The 27,100-nt window shown below is 45.5% G+C and overlaps 1 protein-coding gene across 4 annotated transcripts in view; it reads left to right on the top strand.

Moving 5' to 3' along the window:
- Positions 1-23,915, top strand: part of UBLCP1 (ubiquitin like domain containing CTD phosphatase 1) — a 261,687-nt gene extending 237,772 nt beyond the window's left edge. For all 4 annotated transcript variants that reach the window (XM_086931215.1, XM_086931213.1, XM_086931214.1 and 1 more), the window contains exon 11: positions 22,577-23,915. In XM_086931215.1, the coding sequence (XP_086787341.1) occupies positions 22,577-22,604 (28 nt within the window). In that variant the 3' untranslated portion in view covers positions 22,605-23,915. The remainder of the gene's footprint in view (positions 1-22,576) is intronic.
- The last annotated feature ends 3,185 nt before the right edge of the window (positions 23,916-27,100 follow it).

Raw genomic sequence — 27,100 nt, 5'->3', positions numbered from 1 at the left:
AAATTCCCTTTGTAGCGCTGCGAAAGATTTTAACTCCCCCTTTGCTATTATGTCACCTATGTTCGAGATCCCAATATCATTCCAGCGCTGGAATCCCTTTAATTTATGCAGTTCTGTAAGCCACGCACAGTACCAGAGCGGGTTCTGATGGGTGGGCTTTTTCTTCCATCCCGTGCGCGTCAACGCTTTATTCCACACTGCCAGGGTGAGCCCTGTGGCTGGAAGGAGTTTTGTCTTACTCTTTCCCCCATATAGGTAATAAATACAGGGCCGGGTGCCCCTTCGGTATCTTTCTAGGGCATATGTGGGGTGGTCCACCGGTGCGTGTAGCCAGTCATTAATAGGGGCTAAATGTTCCGCCCAATAATAGGCCTCCAAATTTGGGAGAGATATTCCTCTGCTATACTGGTGACGTTGGAGAGTACTCAACGCGACCCTCGGCTGTTTGCCCAGCCACAGGAAGGCCCTAAGTTCCGCTCTTATTCTCCCGAACACCATATGCGGCAGGGGGTAATACTAGTTTTGGAGTGCATATAAGAATTTTAGGAGCGTTATCATTTTAAACATGGCTGCTCGCCCTAGTATGGTGAGAAGGAGCTGTCTCCATCTATGCGCGTCCTCCATAAAGTTCTGTAATATGCGTTCGACATTTTTATCATATGACTGTTTATTATCTAGCGTCACATGGACCCCGAGGTACTGGAACCCCTCAGTTGTCGTCAATAACCTATCGGGCAATTCCGTCCAGTTTCTGCGCCCGCTGGGGTCGTAGAGGACTGACTTGTGCCAGTTTATCTGGTGTCCTGCATGCTCTCCGTAACGTTTCAGTTTCATAAAAAGCACCGGGATCGTGGTGTCTGGCTTTGTGATGTAAAGGAGGACATCATCCGCATTGAGCGAAATGTTTTCCTTGGCTGGGTCCGCCTCTCCCCTCCTGAAGCCCCTGATATCTGCGTTTTGGCGGATTCTACCCGCCAGCACCTCAATTGCAAGTGCGAAGAGGAGGGGGGGGGACAGTGGACACCCCTGTCGTGTCCCTCTCCGGACCGGGAAGTCACGCGAATTTGTACCATTTATCTTAACCCTGGCTCTGGGCTCCACGTATAACAGGTGTATCCATGTCTGAAATTTAGGGCCAAAGCCAAACTTAGTTAGTACCCCCTCAAGGAAAGGCCAATGTACTGCGTCAAACGCCTTTTCGGCGTCCAAGGACAGGAACCAATGGGGCTCCTCCCTGTCACTCACCTCTTGCAACCAGTTATGAGTGCGCCTGAGGTTGTCGGGTGAACCTATCCGGAAGGATGCCTGTCTGATCTAGGTGGACTAGTTCTGATATCACCGCCCGAAGGCAGAGAGCTAGGATGGTCGCCAGCAGTTTCACCTCTATATTCAAGAGGGATATGGGGCGGTAGGACGTGCAGTCGTCCCCTGGTTTACCCTCTTTATGGATCGGATTATCATTGCCATGCACAAGTCTGGCAGGAGCCTCCCCTCTTGTACTGCTTCCTCAAACAGCCCCAGCAGGTGGCGCACCAATAGATCCGCCCCTTCCCCCCCCTACTCTCGCCAGAAGTGTTGAATGGTCCGATATCCCTCTCGCTTTATATTCCGCTATATTCCCTCTCGTCAGAATCTGTCTGGGTAGGAAAATGTAATCTAGTCTCGAATAGACTCTGCGAGAGCCCGAAAAGTAGGAGTAGGTCTTTTGATCCGGGTGTAGCCATCTCCAGACATCTGTGAGCCCTATGTTGGTAAATGTTTTGGAGAGTAAGGTCTGTGGCTGATCACGATGTCCAGTGCTCGTCCATTGTGGGTTCCATCACGTCATTGAAGTCTCCCCCTATGACTTGAGTGTGTCTGCTATATCCATCAGTATGTCTGTCGCCCCTCGGAGTGTCGCAGCCTGTAGCTTTTGGGAACGCATAAACCGAAACTATCGTGTATTCCCTGCGTTTCCACACCCCTCTCACCCCTACATAGGTCCCCTGGGGGGTCAGTCCATGTCTGGGCTATGCGGAATGGCGGGGTCTTCTTCATGAGTATCGCTACACCTCTGGACCCTGTGGTGAACCCCGCATGTGCAAGGACTCTATACTGCCCTCGTGCCAAGAATGCACAGTGTGTGCCTTTTAAGATGTGTCTCCTGCAGGAGGATTATGTCGGGATTCTGCCTCTCTTGATTTTACTACCCAGTCCGTTTACGTTCCATGTGAGGACACTAAATCCCTCCTGATCTGGAGTCTCTCTCGTATGGTCACCTGACATCCTGTCCTGGTCTCTGTGCATGGACGCTGATACTCGTTGTGGATATGGACTCTCAGGCATCGGAATGTGTGACCCGTGTGATGTGACCCCCCCCTCCTCCCTCACCTCCCAAACTATTCACCCCCCCAACCAGAACATTGCCTCTCATGTGTCCCCGTTTTCCCCTCGCTCCCCCCACCCCACCTTCCTCCCCCTTCAGCCCCATTCTCTACCCCACTCCAAGGAAGGACTTACTTGGTAGAAAAAGGCCTGTCGCCCCCCTCTGTTCCTCTGTCTTCTACAGACCTACTCCGTGTCTGCTGAAAACAACAAGTAGAACGTTCACTCAGTCTGCAGTCCTGTGCGGTGGTCTAGAAAGAGGAAGAAAAACTATAGAAACAACCACAAAAAATACAAAAAGAAAAATAGGGTGCGTGCAGCAACTTGCGTGCTTCCGGTCCATGAGCCCATATCTCGTCCATCCAGTGTGGCCCTCGATTATGCATTGGAGTCCTTGCCCTCTTCCTGGGTACGTGTTTCTTCGACAGTGACATCTCTCTCCAGTTCGTTAATTGCCTCCACCACCGGGTGCAGCGACTGTCCCTCTCCCTCCTCGCTCCCAGACAAGCTGTCTCCCAGTTCCTCCTCTCCTTCGGCGCGATCCAGGTTCGCCAGGGTACGGTATCTAGACCCTGCCAGACCATCTCAGAGGGGTGGGCTGTCCTCTTGTTGTCTCGGGCCGTCCTCTTGTTTTCTCCGGGGGGTCTGGCTCTTCATAGGGTATGGCATCATCTGCCCTCTCCTGTTGCTCTTCATTCCGCGGTGTCTTTGCGTCTTCGCCAGCTCCCACCGATTTCCCCCGGTTCGGAGTCCCTCGCTCCCTGGTTTCGCTCGCCCTCTGTTCACCTCCGGGGGGGGGGCGGTCTCTCTTCTAGCCGTTGCCATGCATCCTCCGGGTGAGTGAAAAAGTGTGTTTTCTCCTTCTAGATGACTTTTAGTTTGGCTGGGAATAGCAGCATATACTGGATCTTAAGTTCACGTAGCTTTGCCTTTACTGCGTCGAAGGAGCGTCTCATTTTCGGAACCTCCTGGCTGTAATCGGGAAAGATCAGTATCTTCGAGTTTTCAGTCCGGATCTCCCCCATCCTCCTGGCTTCTCTTAGGATCGTATCTCTATCTGCAAAGTTCAAGAACCTCGCGATGACCGGTCTTGGTCGGGCTCCCTCCGGCGGCTTCGCAAGTAGGGCCCTATGCGCCCTTTCTATGATAAAGCAATTGGAGAACTCCGCTCGGGGCATCGTTTTAAGGATCCATGCGTGTAGGAACTTCATCATGTTGTTCTTCTCAGTTCCCTACCTAAAGCCGACAAACCGTAGGTTGTTGCGTCTCGCCCGGTTTTCCGCATCATCAACCTTCCATTGCAATTGAGTGTGTGCGTCCTTAAGTTCTTTCACGTCTCTCTGGAGGGAGTGTATGGTGTCTTCCGCTTCACCCAATCTTGTTTCTGCTGTCGCCACTCGTTCAGATAGGTTGCGGAAATCTTGTCTCAAGAGCCTGACTTCTGTCCCCACTGCCCCCATCTTGACCTCCAGGACCGAGCGCGAGGCTTGGATGTCCTCCCTGGATGCCTGTATGGCCCCCATGAGCAGGGCCGTGTCCGAGCTTGTTCCGGTCCCCCCCTGCCCAGGCATCTGTGGCGTCGTCGCAAATGTATCAATTGTTTCTTGCCCCTGTGTCCTGGGCACCACTTCCTGTTTCCCCATTGTGCGTCTGATGTGAGCCGCCCTTGCCGAAGAGCTGTCTGGTTGATTAGGAGTTGGGGGTAGGGGGGAGGAAGATTCGGTCGGTTCCTTCCTTCACTTAGTCGGCCTCCACTTGCCTTGTCTAGGAGAGAGTATACCGCCGTATAGGGGCACCCTTTGGGGACACAGATCGCAATCCTCCCGGGGCGTCACTCACATCTTTGCCTCTAGCAGCTTAGATCGTTCCTCCGCTCAAGGGGCAGCCCCACAATGTGTGGTGTTTTTTTTTGTTTGCGAGTCGGGCCCCGCGTCCTGGTGCAGTTGCTTGGGCAGCCTCTCTATCGCAGTATGGGCCCCAAGTCCGCTTCTCCGCGCCTTCCCGCCAATGCCTCCTCTGTGGTTGCCCTCTATGTCCTCAGCCACCACTTCCTGCGCGGGACCGTCTCCGCGTTGGGGGTAGGGGAGAGTCACTTGTGGCTTTCTGTTGGCCTGGGTGGTCGCTGGCTGCCTGGGTCCTCCGGTCACAGGTCTCTAGCTCAGCCCCCAACCTCACTGGTCTTCCCCCGCTGCCGATGGTGTGCTGCCGTCACCCGGGCAAGGAGCTCGTGCGGTGCGGGAGGAAGGTGGGGAAAGACTGCTCCCTGCACTGCTCTCCACTTCTCGGGAGGGGCGGCGGGCCGGGCGCGTACCCTCACTTTGGAGGGGGCCGTGTACTGTAGGCCTCTACCGCTCCGTCTGTCCCTCCAGCGCTGGGCCCAGTCTCCGTTCCCTCAGCTGTGCAGCGCGGACAGTCCGCCACTCTGTCGGTGCTTCTTCTGCGTCCCGTCGCACACGCTCCACTCTCCCGGACTCTGGTCCCTGTCGCCTGGCTGCCTGCTGTTCCCCGGATCTCTGTTCCCAGGGATCAGAGCGCCGCCATCTTGGAGCTCCGTCCTATGCCGGATCTCTTGCCTCGTTTCACAATGTCGGTCCTTTCCGCCCCTTCAACTCTGCGTCGGTCGCTTTCTGGGAGTCTCTGCCTTAGTTGTGCACAGTTTGTGGCTTGTTGTTGCCATCTGGGTATGGGGAATTCATGTTGGATCAATGTGGCTCGCCGGAGCTTCAGCGGTTTGTGGCTCACTCGGCCATGTTGCTGGCCACGCCTCACAAGATCATTGTTTGCATCAAAATGTGGTATACTCTTGTCAAAAAGGACCTCTCCCAAGGGAATCTACATTCACTCTACCAGAGTGAATTCCTTAACCTCCACTCTTCACAGCTGTGGCCCTTAGACTGAAATGTCTGATGCAACAACATGGACTTCTCTCCATGGTTTGGACAAGTATTAATGCTTAGATTCAGAAGTCTGAAGGGCTGGCCGTTTCACACTTACTGTGCTTCAGGGTTGATTTGTCTGACCACTTATTTAAACCCACCTCATGGTAGTGGGATTTCTGCTTACTGATCTGTTTACAAAATGGAGAATCTGCACGTAGAATCCATTAGAATTAAAAAGTACATTTCTAGTTCTCTTTATGGTGGATACTCTTATCTACCTGCAGATTCCTCACTGTTCTTGCCCATCTCCTAGTTCTGAAGAATGGTTGTGTGTTTTCTATCGAACGAGGTTCCAATTTAATTTTTACACAGCACTTCAAAGATAAGTATGTTGTCATATTCACCTAAGGACGCATAAAAAATGGATGGGCAACTAACGTCTTTGTGCCAAGGTAGCCCTGTTAAGCACCAGTGACGACACACCTGCACCACTTCCCACGCTGAGATAGAGCTGTTTCAACCTTCCAGCAAAGAAATGTTATGGAAAGTTTCAGAAAAAAAAATATTTTTCACATAACAGGCACTCAGACCGCCATTACCAATCCAAGGCAGAGGGCTAAGTCCTCCAGTGGTCCTATCGGCCTTAGCTATTCGGACATCAAAAGTCTTCATACAGCAGGAGACCCAGCAGAGGTAAGGAGGAACAGCAGCACCACCAATCTTCTTCTTTGGGGAAGTCCCAGTCCCATTTGAGACAATTGCTTTTTACATCCTCTCCCTTGTGCAACATATTTGTAGCAGGTAGTGTTTCCAGACATCCTGGAGGGTGACAAAACTTAGCAAATTGGTCCTTCATCAGACATAACATGATTACACACTTCAGTTCAAGTCTCCACTGTGAGTCCCACTGATGCCTGCTCGAAAACAAGACCATTCTTTTAGTTGGAATGGAAGCAAAATCCCTGCTACAGAAGTGTACTATCGAGCCCATTCTTTTTTCTCAAAGAGTGAAACAGATCTATTCAAGATGTTTTAGTTCTCAAAAAGGGCCTAACAAAGAGTTGAGACTGATGTTAGACAAGCCAATAAATACATCACGAAGCAGAAATCCATTATGTTGACTCTGCACCAGGTTTATATACTCATGAAAGGAGAGAAGGTGGACTTACAAGAGGTCCATTTTTACATCTCAGTAACAAGGAAACATTGAACGTTCCTGACATTTGTAAAAGGTAACTCCATTTACCATTACAAAATTCTTCCCTTTGATATAATCTTTCTGTAGTAGGGGATCTCTGTGCATAGTCCTAATCTAGTGAATAGTCCCACCCATGTGCGTGGACCCCGGAGCAATCAAAAATAATCTCTTACGGTGTCGAAAAATGCAGAACTGCACAGACAATTAAGAGAATTAAAGACAGATAATGCAGCCTATATAACCAGCACCCACTGTCCAGTACTTCAACTAGAATTTCCACCAAAAATCCACAAACAGCAAAGTCTGTCAAGATTTCCCTTGCTTCAGCAGCAAAAATCCTCTGGAATGATGGAGAGGAAGACCTGGACAGACAAGCCCCATAGGCTGCCATTATGTGGCTTAGAACAGGATACTGTGCCTTTAAGAGAACTTTCCAGAACTTCACAGTATCCCAGAATGCACTGCAGGTCCCTTTTACTTTTAGTTCTTTTTTCCGGCTCCTGCAAGCAGGACCCTGGAGCATTAACCTCTCCCTTTTCAAGGGTTTATTGGTGATTTTTCACTTTTGTTGAGTACTTTGGTGCCTTTCTTGTTAACACTTTAGGAGATTATTTTTGATTGCTCCGGGGTCCACGCACATGGGCGGGACTATTCACTCGATTATGACTATAACAGAGATGCCCCTACTACAGACCTAGAGTTACAGGGCAGAAACTACTCCTTGCGACTCCAACCTTTTGAAAGTACATGCTGGTAGTCTCAACTCATCTCCACAAACAAAAGATCTCCCTTAATCCTTTTCTTAACAGTTGGTTGATAAAAACCCATACTGCAGGAAATATATTCACCAATAAAGGAAACCCCTTCTCTGGGATTACTTTCTGGTGGTAGTGATTCCTTCTTCGGTGGGCCTTTATCCAGAGGCCTTCTTACAGTTTCCCAATGTCCCCCTTTTTTTGTAGTATCAAAGCATTTCGACCCTCTTCTTACTATGGTTAAACATAGTCAACATTAAAACAACATATGAAAGCAGGTACACCTTTACACCACAGAGCTCCGCAAACATTTTGTTGTCCGCCTCCTTTTTTGTGAACATAACAATTTACCAACCGAAACAAAACTGTTTATAAAAAATAACTGAAGACCTTATGCAAACTAAGAACAGGTAAACACATAAATGGCCTAGACAATTTAATTAAAATGATCGGAATTTCCTTATACATTGTAATACTGAGATGAGACTTTGATGACTGAAAACGTTCTTTGCACAGCACAAATTAAATTGTCTATAATCTGTTTAATGTCATAAGTTCTCATGCTGTTTGTCACTTATGTATGTCACACCTTAAGGTCTCAGCGAACTTGTTAGGACTTTGGTATGGTATGAATTGAAAAACTAATTAGATATGTTTGTCAGTGATGTGAAAAGCCTTGAGATTAATTTGTTGTGATCAAAAGACTTATTCTTTTTGATCTCTTGTAAATACATTTTATTTTAAAAGAATCCTTGAGAAGTAGATGCCTCTTTTGGTGAATATGCTTTAGTGGTTCAATCACACGGACAAGAACCACCAACCCACTGGCTTCCACAAGGAGCATAGATTACTCCATAATGCAGGACATTTGAATGCTTAACTGTAATATTGCACTGGTTTATCGTCTGGGCATTCATTTCAACTTCCAGAAATCAACGCTGACTCCTGTCCAAGTGCTCAATCATCTAAAGGCGACTTTAACTACAGACAGCAAAGTAGTGTATCTACAATTTTTTGAAAATGCCTTAAACTTCAGAAAACGCCTTTTCCTACTAGTCTGATTTCATCGCTTCTAGGGTAGCTGGCCTTTAGCATCTTTGTTGTATCAAATCTGAGACTGCATATGAGACATCCACAACAATACATAGAGGTTCTATGGTCTCAGTGGGAGGACAAGGTAATATCTCTTCCTGTAATTGTAGGAAGCTGGTTCTTTATGTAGTATATCAAAAAGACATATCCTATGCATAGAGTCCAGGTATTCCCTTATGAGTGGACAGAGGCTTGCTCAGGCAAGCCAAAGGTGATCTTCTAGAGGGTTGTGTTGTACATCAGTCCTAGCGATCACCGCAGCAAAGCGCCAACCGGCCACCGCCACGAGTATTCACTCCGTTCTGCCGTATCCCGCTATCAGTGACGGCCTTCTTTGCATAAAAATATCTCTTCAGCATTCTGCCTCACCAGTACTTGCTTTTGGGGTACTACTCCCACCCTTCGTATAGAACCTACTGATTTCGCTGGATCCTGACCTATAACTGCACCCCCCATTGAAAGTGCAGTCATCGACCTCCCGGAACTTCATGTATTCAAGACCGGCATGCTTTATACCCACTGTCCTGAAGATGATCCAATGCATCTGAGTTAAGGGATCGAAACGTCGATACTAATGTACCATATGGCTTCAAATATTCTGAATGTATTGCGCAATGGTACTTACACACAATCAAATCTGTCTACTGATTACTAGAAAACAGACCTTTTCTCTTTTTGCCTGAATCCTCTCTTTCCTATTGTTTTGTCTTGTTTCTGTGGGTCACAGGTTGTGCCCCCTTGATAATTTTGGTACCACTTATATTGTTCAAACAAACTCTGTCCGGCTGGACAAAGAGCATATTGTCTATTTAGCATATGCTGATTTGGTTTCCAATATTCGTTTTCTAGGGACCCTTGTCTTTAGTAACAAGTACATCAGTCTTAGGCTTATCAGAGAGGAGTGTTGGATATCTGCAAATCTCACAATAGTCAATAAATTATGCACACAACTCAAGGAGATCCACACCAATTTATAAAAATAACACGTATCTTTATATATGTTTAGGCACTAGAATCAATGCAATCAGGTAAGTATGTTTTTCAAGAGAAATAAGTTTGCGTTTAAAAAACTGACCGTGCATTTTTTGGAGGCTACAATGTTATCATAGGGGAGGAAAACCAAATACGGCATATAAGTTCTTTGCATCGACTTAAAAGACCAACTTCCTGGCCTTGAGGTGAGTATGGAGCAAGGTCCAAGGAGGCATCAGCAGGTCACCAGAGCACGAAGGCAGCTAGTTGAAGTGGTGCAAAACAGTGTCCGGTCCTCAATGCAAGTCAACAGGGATCAGTCTACGTGAACAGAGGCTGCAGATTTTGACTGAGAGGCCAGTCCAGCTGAACCAACATGTGGCTCAGGTCTTACAATGTTCAGGGACGTGGGATCACCTTTGGTCCTCTTCTCCACAGGCCAGTGGAGACTGGTGCAGAGGTGTCCTTAGGTGTCTGTTTTTCATCACCAGGAGCGGTCGCTGTATAAGGGGCATGCAAACAGAGGCTGCTGGTCGGCATTGAGAAGTCCACAGTGGGGAAAACCCAAGCTGGGCTTCAAGTCTGGAGGGTCTGGGGACCATGTTGGCATGATTGGTCCTCTTCAGCTCGGGCCAGGTGGCTCGGGTGTAGTGTTGCTTTCCGATGTCAGGTTTTTCGCGGTCTTGGAGCTTCGCAGCTCAGTCTTTGGTACCTGCAAGATGTAGGGTAACAGCTATGCTCACCCACCAACTTATTTATACAAATATACCTGCTCCGCTGTAATCGGGCAACGAAGCACACCCGGGACATATTAGATGTCACTGGGTGGGCCCGATGATGAAGCATGCCACCAACTGACATCTAATATGTCCCGGGTGTGCTTCGACGCCTGATTACAGCGGAGCAGGTCTATTTATACAAATAGACCTGCTCAGCTGTAATCAGGCGTCGAAGCACACCCGGGACATATTAGATGTTACTGGGTGGGCCCGAATATGAAGCATGCCACCAACTAGGTTGATGGGTGAGGGCTTCATGAACACACACCGCCTAGGTGCCTGCTAAAAATACAGTTCAGAGTCCTTGAACGGTCACACCAGGCTAGTCCCTGTTGATACTACATATAAATTCCAGGGGATTCGGACTAGCTTTCTAGTCCTCTCTCTCCCTCTTGATACGCTAATAGCTTTGAAAAGTTGCCTCCACTTCAGGTAGCCCGACCTTAGGGGTGGTACTAGCCAGAGGGTGTAACACGCCTATCCGACTAGGTAATTTTCACACCTGTCCCGGTGCCAAAGACCTCTGGACAAAGGGGGGGGTCGGCTTCCTTTCCTGTGAGAGAAGCCACATTTGCATACCAAAGGCAGTAAGCTCTTTGAAGCGCCCCTACCTTGGAATGCTAATCTGCAGGTCATCCTGTGGGAGCGGGTGAAAGCACCCCCTGCTCGAGCAAACTAGGGTTCTGGCCTCCTGGGAGCAAAGACCCTCACGCCTGGGGGTTAGAAACTTGTCTCTGGTGGCAGGCTGTCAAAAATCAATCAGCTCACAAGTAGCTGGTAGGTTTTCAGGAGGCTTCTCTTAGGTGCCCTCTGTGTGCATGTATTAATAAATCCCACACTGGCATCAGTGTGGGTTTAATAATACGAGATGTTTGATACCAAACATCCCTATTTTTAGTGAAGCCATCATGTAGCTTGGGAACATGTTTTCACCATTTTTGGAGAATGATGGCATCTTGCATTGCCAAGTCCCAGATGCTCATCTTCACACCTGCCTTGCATACAGGAGTGTCTGTCCAGACAACAGGCATGGGTCAATGAGAAGATGTAATGTTGGTAGAGTCCAAAGTTCGGGACAATATAACATGTTGGCCTTTTCATTTTTAGACCCTCCGCTGCAGACTACCTTTACCACAGACTTTCCTCGTGGAATTGGAGATGCATCTAAACACTCTGACCATTCACAGTGCATGGATCAGCAACAAGAAAAAATACACGTCCGTTTCAAAAAGCTGACGACAATGCACTTGGCACTAAGTGTTACACTAATTCGCAGTAAGACCGTCCTCGTACAGAGAGTCCATGCAATGTCAATGTATTAGTCAAAATCAATTAACTCCAGTTGTCAACATTGAGGCAAATGATGTGGCTCTTTCCCATTTATCTCATTGGAAAAGTTTATGCATCGGGCTCAGTGCTGATTTACTATAAAGGGTCGTAAAAACACTAGACACACAACAATGTGAGACACATTAGAACACATAACATAGAAAAATATTTTTGATTTTATTATTCTTTTTGTTTTTTTTTTAATAGAAAATATATGTTCGAGGCACGTGGGCTCCTGAATTCATATCTTAGCATAGATCGCCGCCTAGTGTTGGGTTCGGATGTTTGCACTTTGTTGTCTTGGAAGAGTCTTTGAAGTATCACGAGATAGGTGAATTCCTCCCCTGGACTACAGTGCGCATGGGCATCTTCTTCATCTTCAGATTGTTTTTTCCGCCAGTGGGTTCGGATGCTATTCCTCAACTCCAACTTCGGAACTGAAACTTTTCAACTTTCTATGGCCAAAAGGCCTTGTACCTCGACAGTATTGTTCTCATTTGGTACCCCTTGACTCGATAAGACTTTCCATCTCGACCTGGTTGTCTACGCGGGCCGGTGGGCCTTTTCGACGCTGCATGGGCCTGCTGCAGATGGAAAGGACCCCGTTTAAAAGGTGCCCACAATGTCACTCCAAATTCCCACATACTGATAAACATACAGTATGCAACAAGTGCCTATCTCCGAACACAATGAGGAAAACTGTCCAGCTTGTGCTCAGTTCCGGTTGAAGAAAACTATCCGGAACCGAAGGGCCGCTAGACAAGAGATGCAGCGGCAGGCACCGGAACCGGAGAACATTTTCGAAGACGTACAGGACCTCCCAGAAGCGGCGGACTCCGACCTAGAAATTGTCACCGTAGAAGACCAGTTGGACTCCGCTGACCAGATCACACCGGGGCAAACCGTGTGTACCAAGCCCCCAACCCCGCTTCCATCTCAAGACAAGGCTCCCGTCGAAGCATTGCCTAAAGGCCTTAGCCGAGATCGACAAACTCCTTCAGAGGCCCTGCCTTCCGGCTTGCCTCTGAAGACCAAACCCAAGCCTTCTGGTACCCCGGGAACGAGCTTCACTCTTCCCAAAAATGCCGCTGAACCGAAAAAGGTTGTCAAGCCGAAGAAAATCGTCGATACAAAAAAGGGCGTTGAAACAAAAAGGGTCGTCGATCCCAAAAGAATAGTCGACCCGACAAAGGCCGAAAGAGTGTTGACCTCCAAAAAACAGGTCACACTAAAAATCCTGTCGACCAGAAGAAGGCAGTTGAGTCTACGATAACACCGGTCAATCCGAAAAAGGATATCGAACCAAAACACCCGTCGATCCGAAAAAGGTCGTCGAACCAAAGAAGGTCGCCGAACCAAAAAAGGCGGTAAAGCCAACAAAAGACGTCTAACAAAAGGAAGTCGCCGACCCGAAAAAGGTCACCGACCCGGAAAAGATCACCGACCCGAAAACGGTGGTAGAGCCGAAAAAAGCTCCACAGCCGAAGGCCCTCGAGCCAAAGACTCACCAGAAACAAGTGACTAAGCCAAAATCATCAGCACCAAAACCACGGACAGTTGAGGAAGAACTTTTCCATCCTGATCCAGTGAGCGAAGAACAACCTAAACTGTATATAGACCCTGAAACAGCACGCGTAACAGTTTACCACAGGAAGAAGAGGCCATTGGACACTGACACTTCTTCCCCTGGCCCTCCAAAGAAGAAAGACTTTGGAACATCCCTTTCAAGGACTTTTACTCCTCCTTTCTATCCTAACATGCCTTTTGTGCTTACTCTCCTACATCAGGTTATGAGGCAGAAAACATAGAAGAAGATCCTCAAGATAACTTTCTAGAACCTGAGCATCAAGATATACAGGAGAACACATAGGATGACCAAATGATCCTTATGATACATACGACTCACAACCCATCCCTGACACCTCTACAAAGCCGTTGCCTACTGACAACACCATTGTCTTTAACCAATTAGTGGATAGGGCAGCTAAATATCATAATGTAGATATGCACACTGACCCAATAGAAGAGGACTTCCTATTTGATACTTTTCCAATTTCAGAAAAGAATGTACGTACACTTCCTATGTTAAAAGGGGTACTAAAACATGCGCCAGACCTATTCAAAGACCCAGCCAGAGCGCCTGTCCTCAATCCCAGAATTGAGAAGAAGTATAAGGCAGCCCCTACAGACCCTTCTTATATTAAGTCACAGTTGCCTTTAGACTCACTAGTTGTATAAAAGGCTCGAAAGCGAGCTAATTCACAAACAGGAGATGCTCCCCCTCCTGACAAGGAGTCAAAGATATTAGAAGACTCAAGCAAAAGAGTGGCATCCCAAGCAGCAAACACTTGGAGAATTGCAAACACTCAAGCTCTATTAGCACGCTACGATAGAGCACATTATGACCAACTGGTGGGTTTACTACAACACCTGCCAGAACCTTTTAAAGCTAACGACCTCATACAGGAAGGCAAATTTATCACAAACGCTTCCATTAAATGTGCACTTGACGCAGCCGACACAGCAGCCAGGTCCATCAACACTAGCGTGTTACTACGCCGGCATGCGTGGCTACGCATTTCCGGATTTAAGAATGAAGTGCAGTCAACGATCCTCAACCAGCCAGTTAACCAAGATTTCTTGTTTGGTCCTGCAGTAGACCCCATCTTGGAAAAGCTGAAAAAAGATACTGATACTGCTAAGTCTATGGGCGCACTTCAGTTTCAACAATCTAGGAGTTCCTTTTGCCGCTCCTCCTTTCGAGGCTCAGGTAGAGGCAACACCTCCCAAACTTCCTCTACATTCAAAAGTAATACTCAGAGCACCTTTAATAAGGGCTCCAATAGAGGATGTTATAGAGGCGACAATAACAAGGGCAGAGGATGTGGAGGCAACAACACCAGAGCCTCCACCGCCACCAAACAGTGACTTGTTCACACTCCCTCCAGACCACTCAACACCAGTCGGAGGCAGAAAAACACAATTCCTACCAGTCTGGAAAGCAATTATTACAGACAGACAGGTGGGTGAGACAAATTATCCAATATGGTTATTACCTGGACCTCACTTCTACTCCACCCAACATACCACCCAAACACCGTCCATTGTCCAAAGAACACATCACGCTGTTACAACAAGAGGTGACATCCATGCTGGAGAAGGGAGCCATAGAGCCAGTCCCTTTTCAACATCAGGGGACAGGATTATACTCCCTATACTTCCTTATTCCCAAAAAAGACGGGTCCCTATGACCAATATTGGACCTCAGACCTCTGAACCAATACATACTCTTCCATATGATCACTCTACAACAAGTACTCCCATTACTCCAACAAGGCGACTTCATCGCCACATTAGACCTCAAGGATGCATATTTTCACATACCTATACATCCAGCTCACAGGAAATACCTCCGGTTCACAATAGGTCACCCCTATCAATTCAAAGTTCTCCCCTTCTGGGTTACTACACCACCAAGGGTTTTCACAAAATACCTAGCAGTAGTAGCAGCACACCTAAGAAGGCAACACATCCATGTGTTCCCCTACCTGGACAATTGGCTCATAAAAGCCAACTCATACGCGCAGTGTGCAAACCATACGTCACAGACATTCCAGCTACTGCACAGTCTGGGATTTTCCATAAATTACCCAAAATCACATCTGCAGCCCTCCCACATACAACAATATCTGGGAGCAACAATAGATACCTCGGTGGCAAAGGCATATCCAAATCCAGCCAGGATAGCCAACATGCAGTCTCTGATTCAAAGATTTCAGCCACAACACTCCTTGCCAGCTCGAGTGTTCATGCAGCTTATTGGCATGATGGCCTCAGGCATATTCATTGTCCCTCATTACCAACTTCAAATGCATCCATTGCAGGAATGCCTAGCACGGCAGTGGAACCAAGCTCAAGGACATCTAAAAGACCTGGTGTTGGTAGACCGTCGCACTTACAACTCTCTGCAGTGGTGGAACCCACAAAATCTTTCCTTAGGGGTGACTGTTCCAAGAGCCAGTTCCACAAGTAATATTAACAGCGGACGCATCACTAACAGGTTGGGGAGCCCACCTACTTCAATACACAATCCAAGGGCTCTGGACAGTCAAGCAAAAGACACTGCATATAAACCACTTAGAGTTACTTGCAGTATTTCTAGCAATGAAAGCATTCCAGAAATACTTGTACAACAAGGCTGTGTTCATCCGGACAGCCATGTACTATATCCAGAAACAGGGAGGGACACACTCTCTGCAGTTGTCTCACCTAGCACAGAGCATATGGAAGTGGGCAATTCCAAAAAACATCTATCTCATGGCAGAACACCTCCCAGGAAAATACAATCAGATCACAGATCTACTAAGCAGACACAGCCAACAGATACACGAATGGGAGATTGACCCTCAAGTTCTCCAACCATTCTTCCAAAAGTGGGGACATCCAGAGATAGATCTGTTTGCCACAAAAGAAAACTCAAAATGCCAGTCCTTTGCCGCCAGGTTCCCACATCAGTTGTCACAAGGCAATGCGATATGGATGAACTGGTCAAGCAGATTTGCGTACGCTTTTCCACCAACACCACTGATTCCATTAGTGGCATGCAAACTAAAGCAACAGTCACTCACAATGATCCTGGTTGCTCCCACATGGGCAAGACAGCCATGGTACACGACGCTCCTAGAACTATCAATAGTATCCCACCAAAGACTGCGACTATCGCCACAGCTACTAACTCAGAACCATGGAGAAATCAGACACCCAGATCCTAGTCAGAGGAACCTAGCGATCTGGCTCCTGAAGTCTTAGAGTTCGGATATCTTAACTTGCTTCCAGACTGTATGAACATTATCAAGGAAGCAAGACGCCCAACTACTAGAGCATGCTACGCAGCTAAATGGAAAAGATTTGTAATTTATTGCAATAATAACCAAATCAATCCATTAGATGCCTCCATCCAAAACATAATATGTTACTTGTTACATCTGCATAGATGCAACCTAGCATACTCTTCCATAAGGCTACACCTTGCTGCTATAGCAGCATATCTCCAAAACAGACAACACGTGTCCCTGTTCAGAATACCACTTATCAAAGCTTTTATGGAAGGACTTAAAAGAATTATCCCTCCAAAACATCCACCGGCGCCAGTCTGGAACTTAAACGTAGTACTTACCAGACTTATGGGGCCACCTTTCGAACCACTCCATTCATGTGAATTACAATTCTTAACATGGAAGGTGGCATTTTTAATTGCCATTACCTCCCTCAGGTGAGTGAGTGAGTTACAAGCACGAACCATTCAAGATCCTTTCATACAAATACACCACAATAAAGTAGTGCTCCGTACTAACCCCAAGTTTATGCCAAAAGTTATATCCACTTTCCATATCAATCAGTCAATAGAATTGCCAGTTTTCTTTCAAAACCCGCAGTCAGTGGCTGAAAGAGCCCTACACACACTAGATGTAAAAAGGGCTCTGCTATATTACGTTGATAGAACAAAATCATTCAGAAAGACAAAACAACTATTTGTTGCTTTTTCACCACAACATAAGGATAACCCCATTTCAAAAACCGGGATAGCCAGATGGATAGTTAAATGCATTCAGATATGCTATCAAAAGGCTAAGCGCACTCTTAACAGTCCCCCAAAAGCCCACTCAACGTGCAAAATGGGGGCATCCATGGCTTTCCTAGGAAAAATTCCACTAGAAGACCTATGTAGAGCAGCTACATGGTCTACCATACACATTCACTAAACACTACTGTGTAGATGTGCAAGCAAAGCAGCAAGCTGCTGTAGGCCAGGCTGTCCTCAAAACTCTTCTTCAAACTGCTGCAGCTGGTACAGGTGCCCACCTCTAGAGGAGATACTGCTAATACAGTCTATGCTAAGATATGAATTCAGCAGCTCACATGCCTCAAACGGAAAATGCTACTTACCAGTATGCATCTGTTCTTGGCATGTAGGGCTGCTGACATTCATATCGCCCACCCTCCTCCCCGGTGACTGTCACAGCTGCAGTAATTCTATCTACATACATTTACATGGTCATCTCTTACTTTTCTATACTCCATCTTTGCCACAATGGCGAAAAACAATCTGAAGATGGAGAAGATGCCCATGCGCACTGTAGTCCAGGGGAGGAGTCACCTATATCGTGATACTTCGAAGACTCTTCCAGGACAACAAAGTGCAAACATCCGGACCCAACATTTGGCGGTGATCTATGCTAAGATATGAATGTCAGCAGCCCTACATGCCAAGAACAGATGCATACTGGTAAGTAGCATTTTCCATATATAAATAATTTCGATTTATACACAGTTAGCTTCAAGTTATAAAAAAAAGTATACATTTCAACACTGTTTGCCCTGGTTAGATCCACATATATAAATTGATTAAAGAGTGTCATAGAAGAAGTAAATATTTATATAATATAAAACTGTACCAACTCATATACAGTAGATGTTCAAACATTACATTGTATTAATCCTAATCTGTACAGTTATTACACAATTTAACATGATGATTTTAAAGCTGTGTATTCCAACACTGGTAATGATTTGTAGAATACCACCAACGCGTTTCGGCAAATGCCTTCTTCAGGATTTTCTTACCAGTGGTTTACTGTGCTGAATTCTTCACTAATCTACACTAACATCGCTCTTCATCCGTTTAGATTTGGAGCTATGATTTGCAGTCCTGTATTGGCACTTTTTCTAAAAAGATGAGTCTTCAGATTTAAAATATTGATCTTGGTATTGAGACCGGTACGTCTGATTTCTTTATTTTATCTGTTGTTTTCCTTAGTTATCAGTCTCTGTTTCTTAGCTATTCATACTGGTAGGAGGTCTGATGAGTCTATCCGTCTTATTCTAAAGAGAAGATAAACCTATAAGCAATCGCCATACTAATTTCTAAATGCCATAGCAGGATAATGTGATGCGATAAAATTAATGGGTCCTGAACACGGATGTAGTGTATCTCTGCCTCCGACCAGCTTACCGGCAAATGACTCGGAATGCATGGATCGGCAACAAGAAAAAATACACATCAGTTTCTTAAAGCCGACGACAATGCACTAGGCACTAAGTGTTAGACGAATTCGCAGCAAGACCGTCCTCATACAGATAGTCCATGCAATGTCAATGTATTAGTCAAAATCAATTCACTCCAGTTGTCAACATTGAGGCAAATGATATGGCTCTTTCCCATTTATCACCAGGGTTTGCTTCTAGCGGAGCATCTGCTGAGGCTTGATGACACCTTTGTGGACCTGCCAAGCAGAAAACAGCATTAAAGTGGGAGATGAATACACATCTACTTCAGCTGTACTTCCAGAAATGGAGGATGCCTACCGTCCATCTGTTCAACACCTCAAAATGCAACCTTCCCAAGCTTAGTTCATTCACTCACATGAGAAGTTACCCCTGAGAGGAGACCTAATGTGACATTAGAATGAACTTCAACAACAAAACCTCAATACAATGAGCCTTGTTAAAAGAGCTTGTTAAGCTGCAGAATTGAAAAGGTTTGTACACTGCTGTCAGTAGAGACAGACAACCTCTTCAGAGCTTCAGTGCTAGACACTGTTTGAGTTTCAATAATCATGCCTAGAATACACCTCCTTTAGATTTTATTTGGTAGCTGTCGCAGCTTACATGCAGAATAGACATCTGTCTCTATTTATATAATTTGTCTAAACATTCCTGGTGGATCTTAAAACGAGTTATCTAACAAAGGACATCACCAGTCCCTTTAAGGACTTTGATGTTGTTCTTAACACTACTCATGGGGACCTCCTTCGAGCTGTTACATTCCTGTCAGATGCAGTTTTTCTCACGGAAATTTGCCTTCCTAATAGCGGTTACTTCCTTATGTAGACTTAATGAATTGCAAGGTTCTTTATAATCAAGTCATTCTAAGGGCACATTTGCAATTTATATCAAATGTCAATCAAACAATTGAACTTCCGATTTTCTTTCCATATTCTCAGTTGGTTGCAGAAAGACCTTTACACACATTAGATGTAAAAATGCAGTACATTGTTCATACCAAATTAGTTGGAAAGCAAAGCAACTCTTGCATTTGTTAAATACCATTGGGTAAACGGCTTTCAAAATCGGAGATTGCAAGATGAATACTATACTCCACGCCTAGACTACATTCCACTCGCCAAAACGGTGTCACTAGGGCTTTTTTTCCTTGCATATCTCTTGTAGACATCTGGAAAGCAGCAACATGGTCCAGGCTGCACAATTTAATAAAGCATTATTAGGTAGACGTCAATGCCTGTCAAAAAGCACAGGATGGCCAATCTGTGCTTAATTCTTTAGTCCGAACATCTCCTCTCAAGCCACAGCTTTAGGGTAAGAACATTTTGCTTTGACTGAAAAGAAGTTATCTACAGCAATAGATGCTACAAACAGAAGATGATACTTGGCTTGTAGTGCTGTAGACTCGCATGTGCCATCCCAACTCCTCTAATGCAAGCTTACGTTTCATATGTTTCTCATCACTACAAATGCATCCTTCACACTTTCCCAGTCTACCTGTACATACATATTTTCCTACTTCACTTTTCAGAATTTCTCTCACCTTTTGGAGGGAAAACAACCTAAAGTGTGGAGTTTGTGTCCTGGTCCGTTGTGGGTTTCGGGTACGGACCATGTTGAAATAGAAGCTTGTACTGGGAAGAACGTCAACTTGCAATAGCCATTTCCAACACTAGACGGCAGAGTGCGCAAAGCTTGTGAATCTGCCGCGCTAACAGCAAATAACATTTCCTCCCCGAATGTAATGGTACTCCATAATTTTAATAATAGGTTTTTGTGTGACGTATACAATTAATTTACCTTTTCCCCAAATCTGTCTTCAAATGTGGAAAAATCCCCATATGCTGTAGACTTAAAAAGAAGCCTTCAATATTACATTGATTTGGTCAAAGAGATTATGAAAACTAAGTAGCTTTTCATTAATAATCGTTATGATCATCCAAGATTGTTAAAATGATGAAAAATGTACAGTCAGAAGACCATTTCTTTTATCATATGCTCTCAGGGGCCAGCATTCCCTTTCCGAGTATGTCTCTATCCACCTCAACCTAGACTTAAAACATTTAATAGTGTTGCATTTGGGAATGTGCCATGTAATGAGATTTGCGTAGTGGCTGCGTGGAAATTAGTTCATACGTTTGTCAAAAACTGCTGTTTGGATTTTGACTCCAAAGCAGACACCCAAGTGGGTGGAGCCTAGCTGCAGAATTTAATTAGGCTCTCCTTATCTTTTACATGCTGCTTGTTCATTTTTCTCTTTCCACCACCTCCTAAACCCTATAAGGTTTGATTTGCTATTCTCGTATTTATTAATATTAATGTCCCACAATGAAGAAGCAAAATGTACTTACTTGAGATACTGATTATCAAATCGCTGTCTATCCGATAAGTACCCTTGTCAGGAGAATGATTCTAGAGTAAATGCTTAAAATCCATGTACTATTCAGCTGCCGAAGTTAACTTGGCACTGTTACTACACTTCATTATGAGACTGAGGAACAGGCTGGTTGCTTAAGAGGAGCAGTCCAATTCTTTTACTATGTGGATGTTATTTATCTGCTTAACATTTTTCATCCCGTCCTAAGGGAGGAATCAAAGAAGGGTTTGTTATATTTTAAGTGAGTTCTAATTAGCGTGCATGTGCGTATGCATATGAACAAAACAAAAATGAGCTCAGTTTCAAATTAATGTTATGTCTGGATCTACCAATTTATCACCTGAAATTGGACCGTTATGCATAAACAACCAAAACGGAAGTTATTTGCTTTCTAGTTAAACAGTGACTTTATTATGTTTACACTGATGATCATAACCATAATTGAGAAAATGTAGAGATTTTCCATTCCTACATCTAACCATAGAATCCTCTAGTGTCAATGTCTTCTAATTTTTTTGGTTTTGCTATGACTAGTTGACGCAATGCGACTATTATGCCCCTATACAAGTGGCATTACCGTAATCTGTAATAATGTCCTCCAATTTTCATTGGAGGACTGACCCCAAAACTTTCAGCATTCCGGCATTACCAAAGCTCTGGCATCAAAACCAGACAATTGTTTTTGCAAAAGAAGACTTTTATCATCCCTAAGGAATGTACCTAATGTCCTCTTCTCTGAACACTTAGTTTGTTTTTGTGCACGATAGCATTACATTTTCTGTGGCATGGAGTCTCAGTATTTTAAACTTGGTGACATTGTGTGGTCCCCTTGTGTATTCACTCCCAAAAAGGCCCCCCTTTTTAAGAAATAATAAATCCATTGATCAGCGCATGTCTTTAATTTTTCAAACTAAAGTGGTTAGTGAAGTAGTGTGGCTCACTGGTTAGAGGCGGCAGACCCGAGAGCAGAGGACGGCCCAGGACCAGGGTTCGATTCCCGGCGCGGCAGGTTTCTGGACCAGGGTCGCGGACTCGATAATTCTCTCGCCTCGGTGCCCACTCTGATCAGCGATCACACTCGGCAACTCTGGGCATTAGCTTGCCTCATCTTCACTAATGGCCCCACCAGACCGCCGGGGATGCCTGGTCTCACCCTGGAGATACCCATTAAGGGACCTTGGGACCCTACGGGTAAGTAGTGCGCTATATAAATGCCTATACATTTACACGTTATATTTTTTGCTTAGAAACGTGTTCAAGTTTCGTAAAATGTATTAGCAGTTAAAACATTGATTTTTCTGTAGGCTAACTGATCTGTTAGGCAGAGCTCGCTCACCATTTCTGTCATTCCACAGGATAGCCAATCTGGGTTTTTTCTTTGCACTTGGTATTTACAGTCCTTTCTTTATGATGGGATTAAAAAAAGACTACTAGGATGCACAGAACCATCACACATTGAATCAAGAACCTTGAGAGCTCTGTAACAAAACACGCACTGCACCTCGTGTTTGTGCTTCAGATTGGCATGAGAAGTTTTAAAGTAAAGATATTACCTTTACAGAAGGTGGGCAAAAGTCTAGTGTTTATGAATATAATGATAATGCTTATGGAGGATTTAGGATTACAAGCAAGTCATTTTATTACGATCACCAAAATGGATGAGGGCACAGCCTTAATAGAGAGCTGAAATTCTCTGACAGTCTAGAAATCCTTAGTAGGAGTGGTTTCTTATGTCTATTTGAGTTTTTGTGTCAATTTCTTTTTTGCAGGTACCTTTCAAAGAAGCAAGGCCAGTAGTTGCTATTAATGTCGATGTGGTGAGACCGAAAGCTATTCGCCGCCCAGGACCTTCACTTCTTTTACTGATGTGCCGAATGGTGGTCTTCCAGTGGAAGAAAGGATGTTGAAGACCGTTTCCTGCCGTCAGTTTCCCTGTCTTGGAGAGTGTCAAAAGGGGCAAACATTGGCTCTTCAGCCTTGTGGCCATTGTGCACATTCAGAGCTTACAACTTTTTCTGTGTTGGCCACTCTTCTCCAAAATTACGACCAGAGGCTTGTTCTGAGACTTTTCTTTCTTAATCACATTTTTATCATGTTTTCTTTTGCCGGCCCTCTAGTTAGGAGCTAACCTTTAGAGAGCAGTTCTCATTTTAAGACTTCTTATATTTGTTCCAAGTAATGCTTAATCTGCCTCCCTCAGTCCATGGCAGAGCCTCAAAACGTCTAGATGTTTGCAGTGTTTTTGTGTGTCTGTCTTTGGTGTGCATTGGGATCCTGCCCTCCAGTAGCTTCTAAAGACCTAGACCTCCTATCCCCACAATGGAAACCTAACCAAGCAGATATCGGGATGCTGTGGCATTATATATAAATGTTTCTGTAGGAAAATAAAAACATAACAGAACTCTGTTCATTTATATAGCAATTGTGCACAATTAAAATAGGCCTAACTATCAAGTGTAAAGGTTGCACTTCAAATGTCCTTGCTATTTCTCAGGATTAATGCACATTTTTACAGAGCCTTATTCATCATATAATGTATAGTTTGCTTTCGGGATCCTCTCAGTTGTGGTTCTCAGGTACCCAAAGATTAGTAATAGCGAATAATTATAGCTACGGCCAGATGAGTAGCATGCAGACAACTTAACTTTTTGTAGCAACATTTCTGGACTGTTTTGGGAGGTTTCACAGCGACACATTTTGAAGGTTATATTGTGAACTGGAAAGTATACGAAGATCTGTCCTTTTGTGCAAGTTATAGTAAAGAATGTGTCAGGCATCCCCTTCTCAGCAGTAGCAACAGTTCTTCCATCCACTTGCATCTGTACGTGTGTGTCTGGGTGTGTCAGGCTACATGGTATCTAACCTCTTCTTTGCACAGCAGTTCTTTTCTCCACTTGCAGCTGCTTCTCCATAGTCTTGCTTTGGGCCTTTCTCCCAGCATTTTTGGTTACTGCTGCCCTGTGCGCACTGTGCAGAATTGCAGTTTCTTCTGCTATGCATTCTTAGCACTGAATGCTGTAAGATGCCCAAGTGATAAAATGCAAAGTGATGTGTATTGTTTTTCAAAGAATATTGCATTCGTGTACATAATAAATACTTTTTCGTAAAGTGATGCATATCTTTTCCTAACCTACTTCTGTACTCCTGTAGTTATATTTCAACTCTCATACAATTATATCTCTTCCCCTATTCTAAGATGTCAGTTACTTATATGGAATGTGGCACTACAGTGAATTTCAGACATCTATGGATCTATCCTTCGGGATGATGTTGTAAATACCTATTTTTGATCATCTATGTGATGCTCAAGTTTACCTTCCTTCAAAACTTGGCAATCATTTGCTACTTATTGTAGCTGGTGTGGGGAGGAGGTGGGTCCATTGTTAGCATGCAGGACTGAAACGAGTCCCTAAAACAACATAGTTCTCCAGTATTGGATCTTTCATTGATTCACATGCTTGAATCTTTAAAAATGCACTAGACCTGCAGGTCTAGTAACCTACAAAATCATCTCGACCTAAGTGCAATGCACTTGACCTCTGACTCTGAAAGCAGAGTTAATGTGACAAGTTAACAAGATTTAAAAGCCTTTTTATTGCTCATTTACTTTGTGAGCAATAAAGATGCCTTGAAATCTAGCTATCTTGTCACATTTCCTCTGCTTTTAGAGGCAGAGGTCAAATGTCAGTTTTTCTTCCTACGAATAGGACCTAAAAATAGGTCGTCCTGAATTAATCTAACTCGCAAATGCGAGCGGTCGAGTGAAGTTTTCAAGCCCTGCTTGACCCACAGGGACCCTCAGTATTCCAGGGGAATTAATGCCCCATATAACAATGCGCCAGGAGGCACGTTTGCAGAGTGGTGGAGAAAGGGACGTGGCCTCTGGCGAGATGCCAACTTTTTTTGTGTGTACAAGGGGGACTGTGTGGCCCCCCTTTTAAAAACTTTTTTGGGGTCTTTAGGACCCCGTCCAACAGGGCCTGGCCCCTTTAAAAATAAAAATGTAAATCGGGAAGTGGGCCCAGGCCAATTTCCGCCGGCCCCCATCCCCCTGGGCATGGCCAGACTTTATTTTGAATTTTTAAAAATGACATTATTTGGAGGGGCAGTGTGGCCCCCTCCCTAGGGCACTTATGGCCCCGGGGACCCCATCCCCCGGGTCCGGCCTTTGTTTTTTTAGTTTTGTTATTTATTGAATAAACAGGGAGGCGGGGCTGCATGGCCCCCCTCCCGGGCCACTTCTGGCCCCAGGGACCCCATTGCCCGGGGCCTGGCCTTTGCGTTGCGGACCATGGGGGAAGCCCCAATGCCCTCAAGGTCCCCCGCGGGCACCCCGCGTCCTGCGGGTGCTGGCACTGCTTTTGCACAAGGGGAGCTGCAGACATGCACCTGCCCTTGTGCAAAAGCAATCCTGCTTTGCTTTATTGAAGCGAGAGCAGGTTTTTCTGCTTTCGCTTCAATGAACCAAAGCAGGAGTTTGCTATGGCAGGGTGGGAGCCGTGTTCCCGCCCTGCCATAGCAAACCACAATGCCCCAGGGGTGGGCAACCCGGGACATTGCAGGAGCCGGCCCTGGGGAGTGGCGGCCCCCAGGGCCATCAAGGGCTCCAGGAGGTGGCCACGCGCCCCCCCTCCCTTCATTTACATAGCCCCAGGAAGGTGGTGGTCCCCGTGGCAGTGTAGGGGGAGCAGGAGCTTCCCCCCCCCCCACCTCTTTCTATTTATTTTAGCCCCGGGGAGTTGGCGGTTCCCGGGGCCATGTGCCCCCCCACCCCATCTAATCAAAGCCCCAGGGAGGTGGAGGTCCAGAGGCTTGGGGGGGTGCCTGGTACCCCCCCCCCCCCCCATCCAATTAAACAAGCCCTGGGGAGGTGGCTCCTGATATTTATTTTTTGGCATTGCCCCCGGGACCTGGCCCACCCGGGGGCTCATTAAAATGAAGCGTGGGAGATTGCCCTTTCTTTTTTTTTTTCTAGCAGGATTCGCAACCCCAGCGAGAATTCGCCTTATTATTATTAAATATGCTTTTTTGAGCCCGGGGGGGGTCCTTGTGGGACCCCTTGAGTAGGACTAGGTGGTGTCAGGGTGTTTGTACCCTGCCACTTTTCTTGTTTTTTTTACCTTTTTATTTACTCTTTTCTTGTGACTCGATTACTGAGTCACAAGATGGCTGCCAACACTTCCTGGTTTTGAGTGTTGGCAGCCAATCCGAGTGAAGCTCGTGCCCGGGAGTGTTCGCGAACCCTCAGTGCTCAGATATCAAAACTTTTTTCTTTTTCTATTTTCTCAGGAACTACTGAACGGATTTACACCATTTAAAGAAAGTGCTCTTTCTGAACCAAGACCTACCTATTTACCAAATTTGGTGTAATTCCGTTCAGCAATTCGGACTGTAGCTGTGTCTAAAGTTTCCTATGGAAATTAACATGGGGAAAACTCATTTTGAGACCCCCCCCCTTTTTTTTTCTCGGCCCCCGCTTCACGAATCACCCTGAAACTTTCAAGACAGGAGCTGACCGGAGCACCCAATCTTCTTTAAAAATTTCACTAACATTCGTCAAACGGCGACAGTTATTTGCAAAACAAAAAAAATTGAAAATAGGCTCCAACTATAACTACCTACTGGCGACCGCCAGTAGGTGATGTGTTTTTTATGTTTTTTTTTCTTTCTATTTTTCCTTGGGAGATTCTAACCATGTCCAACCATTTTAAGAAGGGATTGTTCAGCCTATGTAACACCTGTGGCAAAAGACTTTATATTGATGATCCTCATAAAAAGTGCTTTTATTGCCTCTATCCTGACCACATAGTCAAAGACTGTAAAATGTTGCCCTTTCTCACAGAAGACCCTCAAGGACGTAGAGGGAAGACTTCTGTTGTGGCTACAGAGGATTAAATCTAAAGACAACCCTGTTTTTGAGGCAGAGAGCGATGATTATCTTGCATCTGGCAAATCATTAAAAAGGGGTAGATCCTCAGATAAAGACCCTTCTGAAAACCCTAAAAAGGCCATTAAGAAAACACATAATGATACACCTGGTCATTCTAAGAAATATAGGGATAAATCTCATCACAGACCTTCCCCAAAGGTTTCTTCTGAGCCTTCTACGCCATCTGAAAAATTATACCTGGCAGAAGGTCTTCAAAATCCCTCCCGTCGATATACCTGCTGAAACAATAAAGATTTCTACATTTTTATTCCGTTGACGATGCTCTTGTCGACAACATTGACGTCTACATTCACTACAGCGGCATCGCCATTGATGATAATGTCGTCTCCTACAGTGTCAACGA

The sequence above is a fragment of the Lissotriton vulgaris genome, chromosome 7 (assembly GCF_964263255.1).
Source record: "Lissotriton vulgaris chromosome 7, aLisVul1.2, whole genome shotgun sequence".
Classification (NCBI taxonomy): Eukaryota; Metazoa; Chordata; class Amphibia; order Caudata; family Salamandridae; genus Lissotriton; species Lissotriton vulgaris.
The sequence above is the reverse complement of the archived record's forward strand: the minus strand, read 5'-3'. Positions and strand labels throughout refer to the sequence as shown.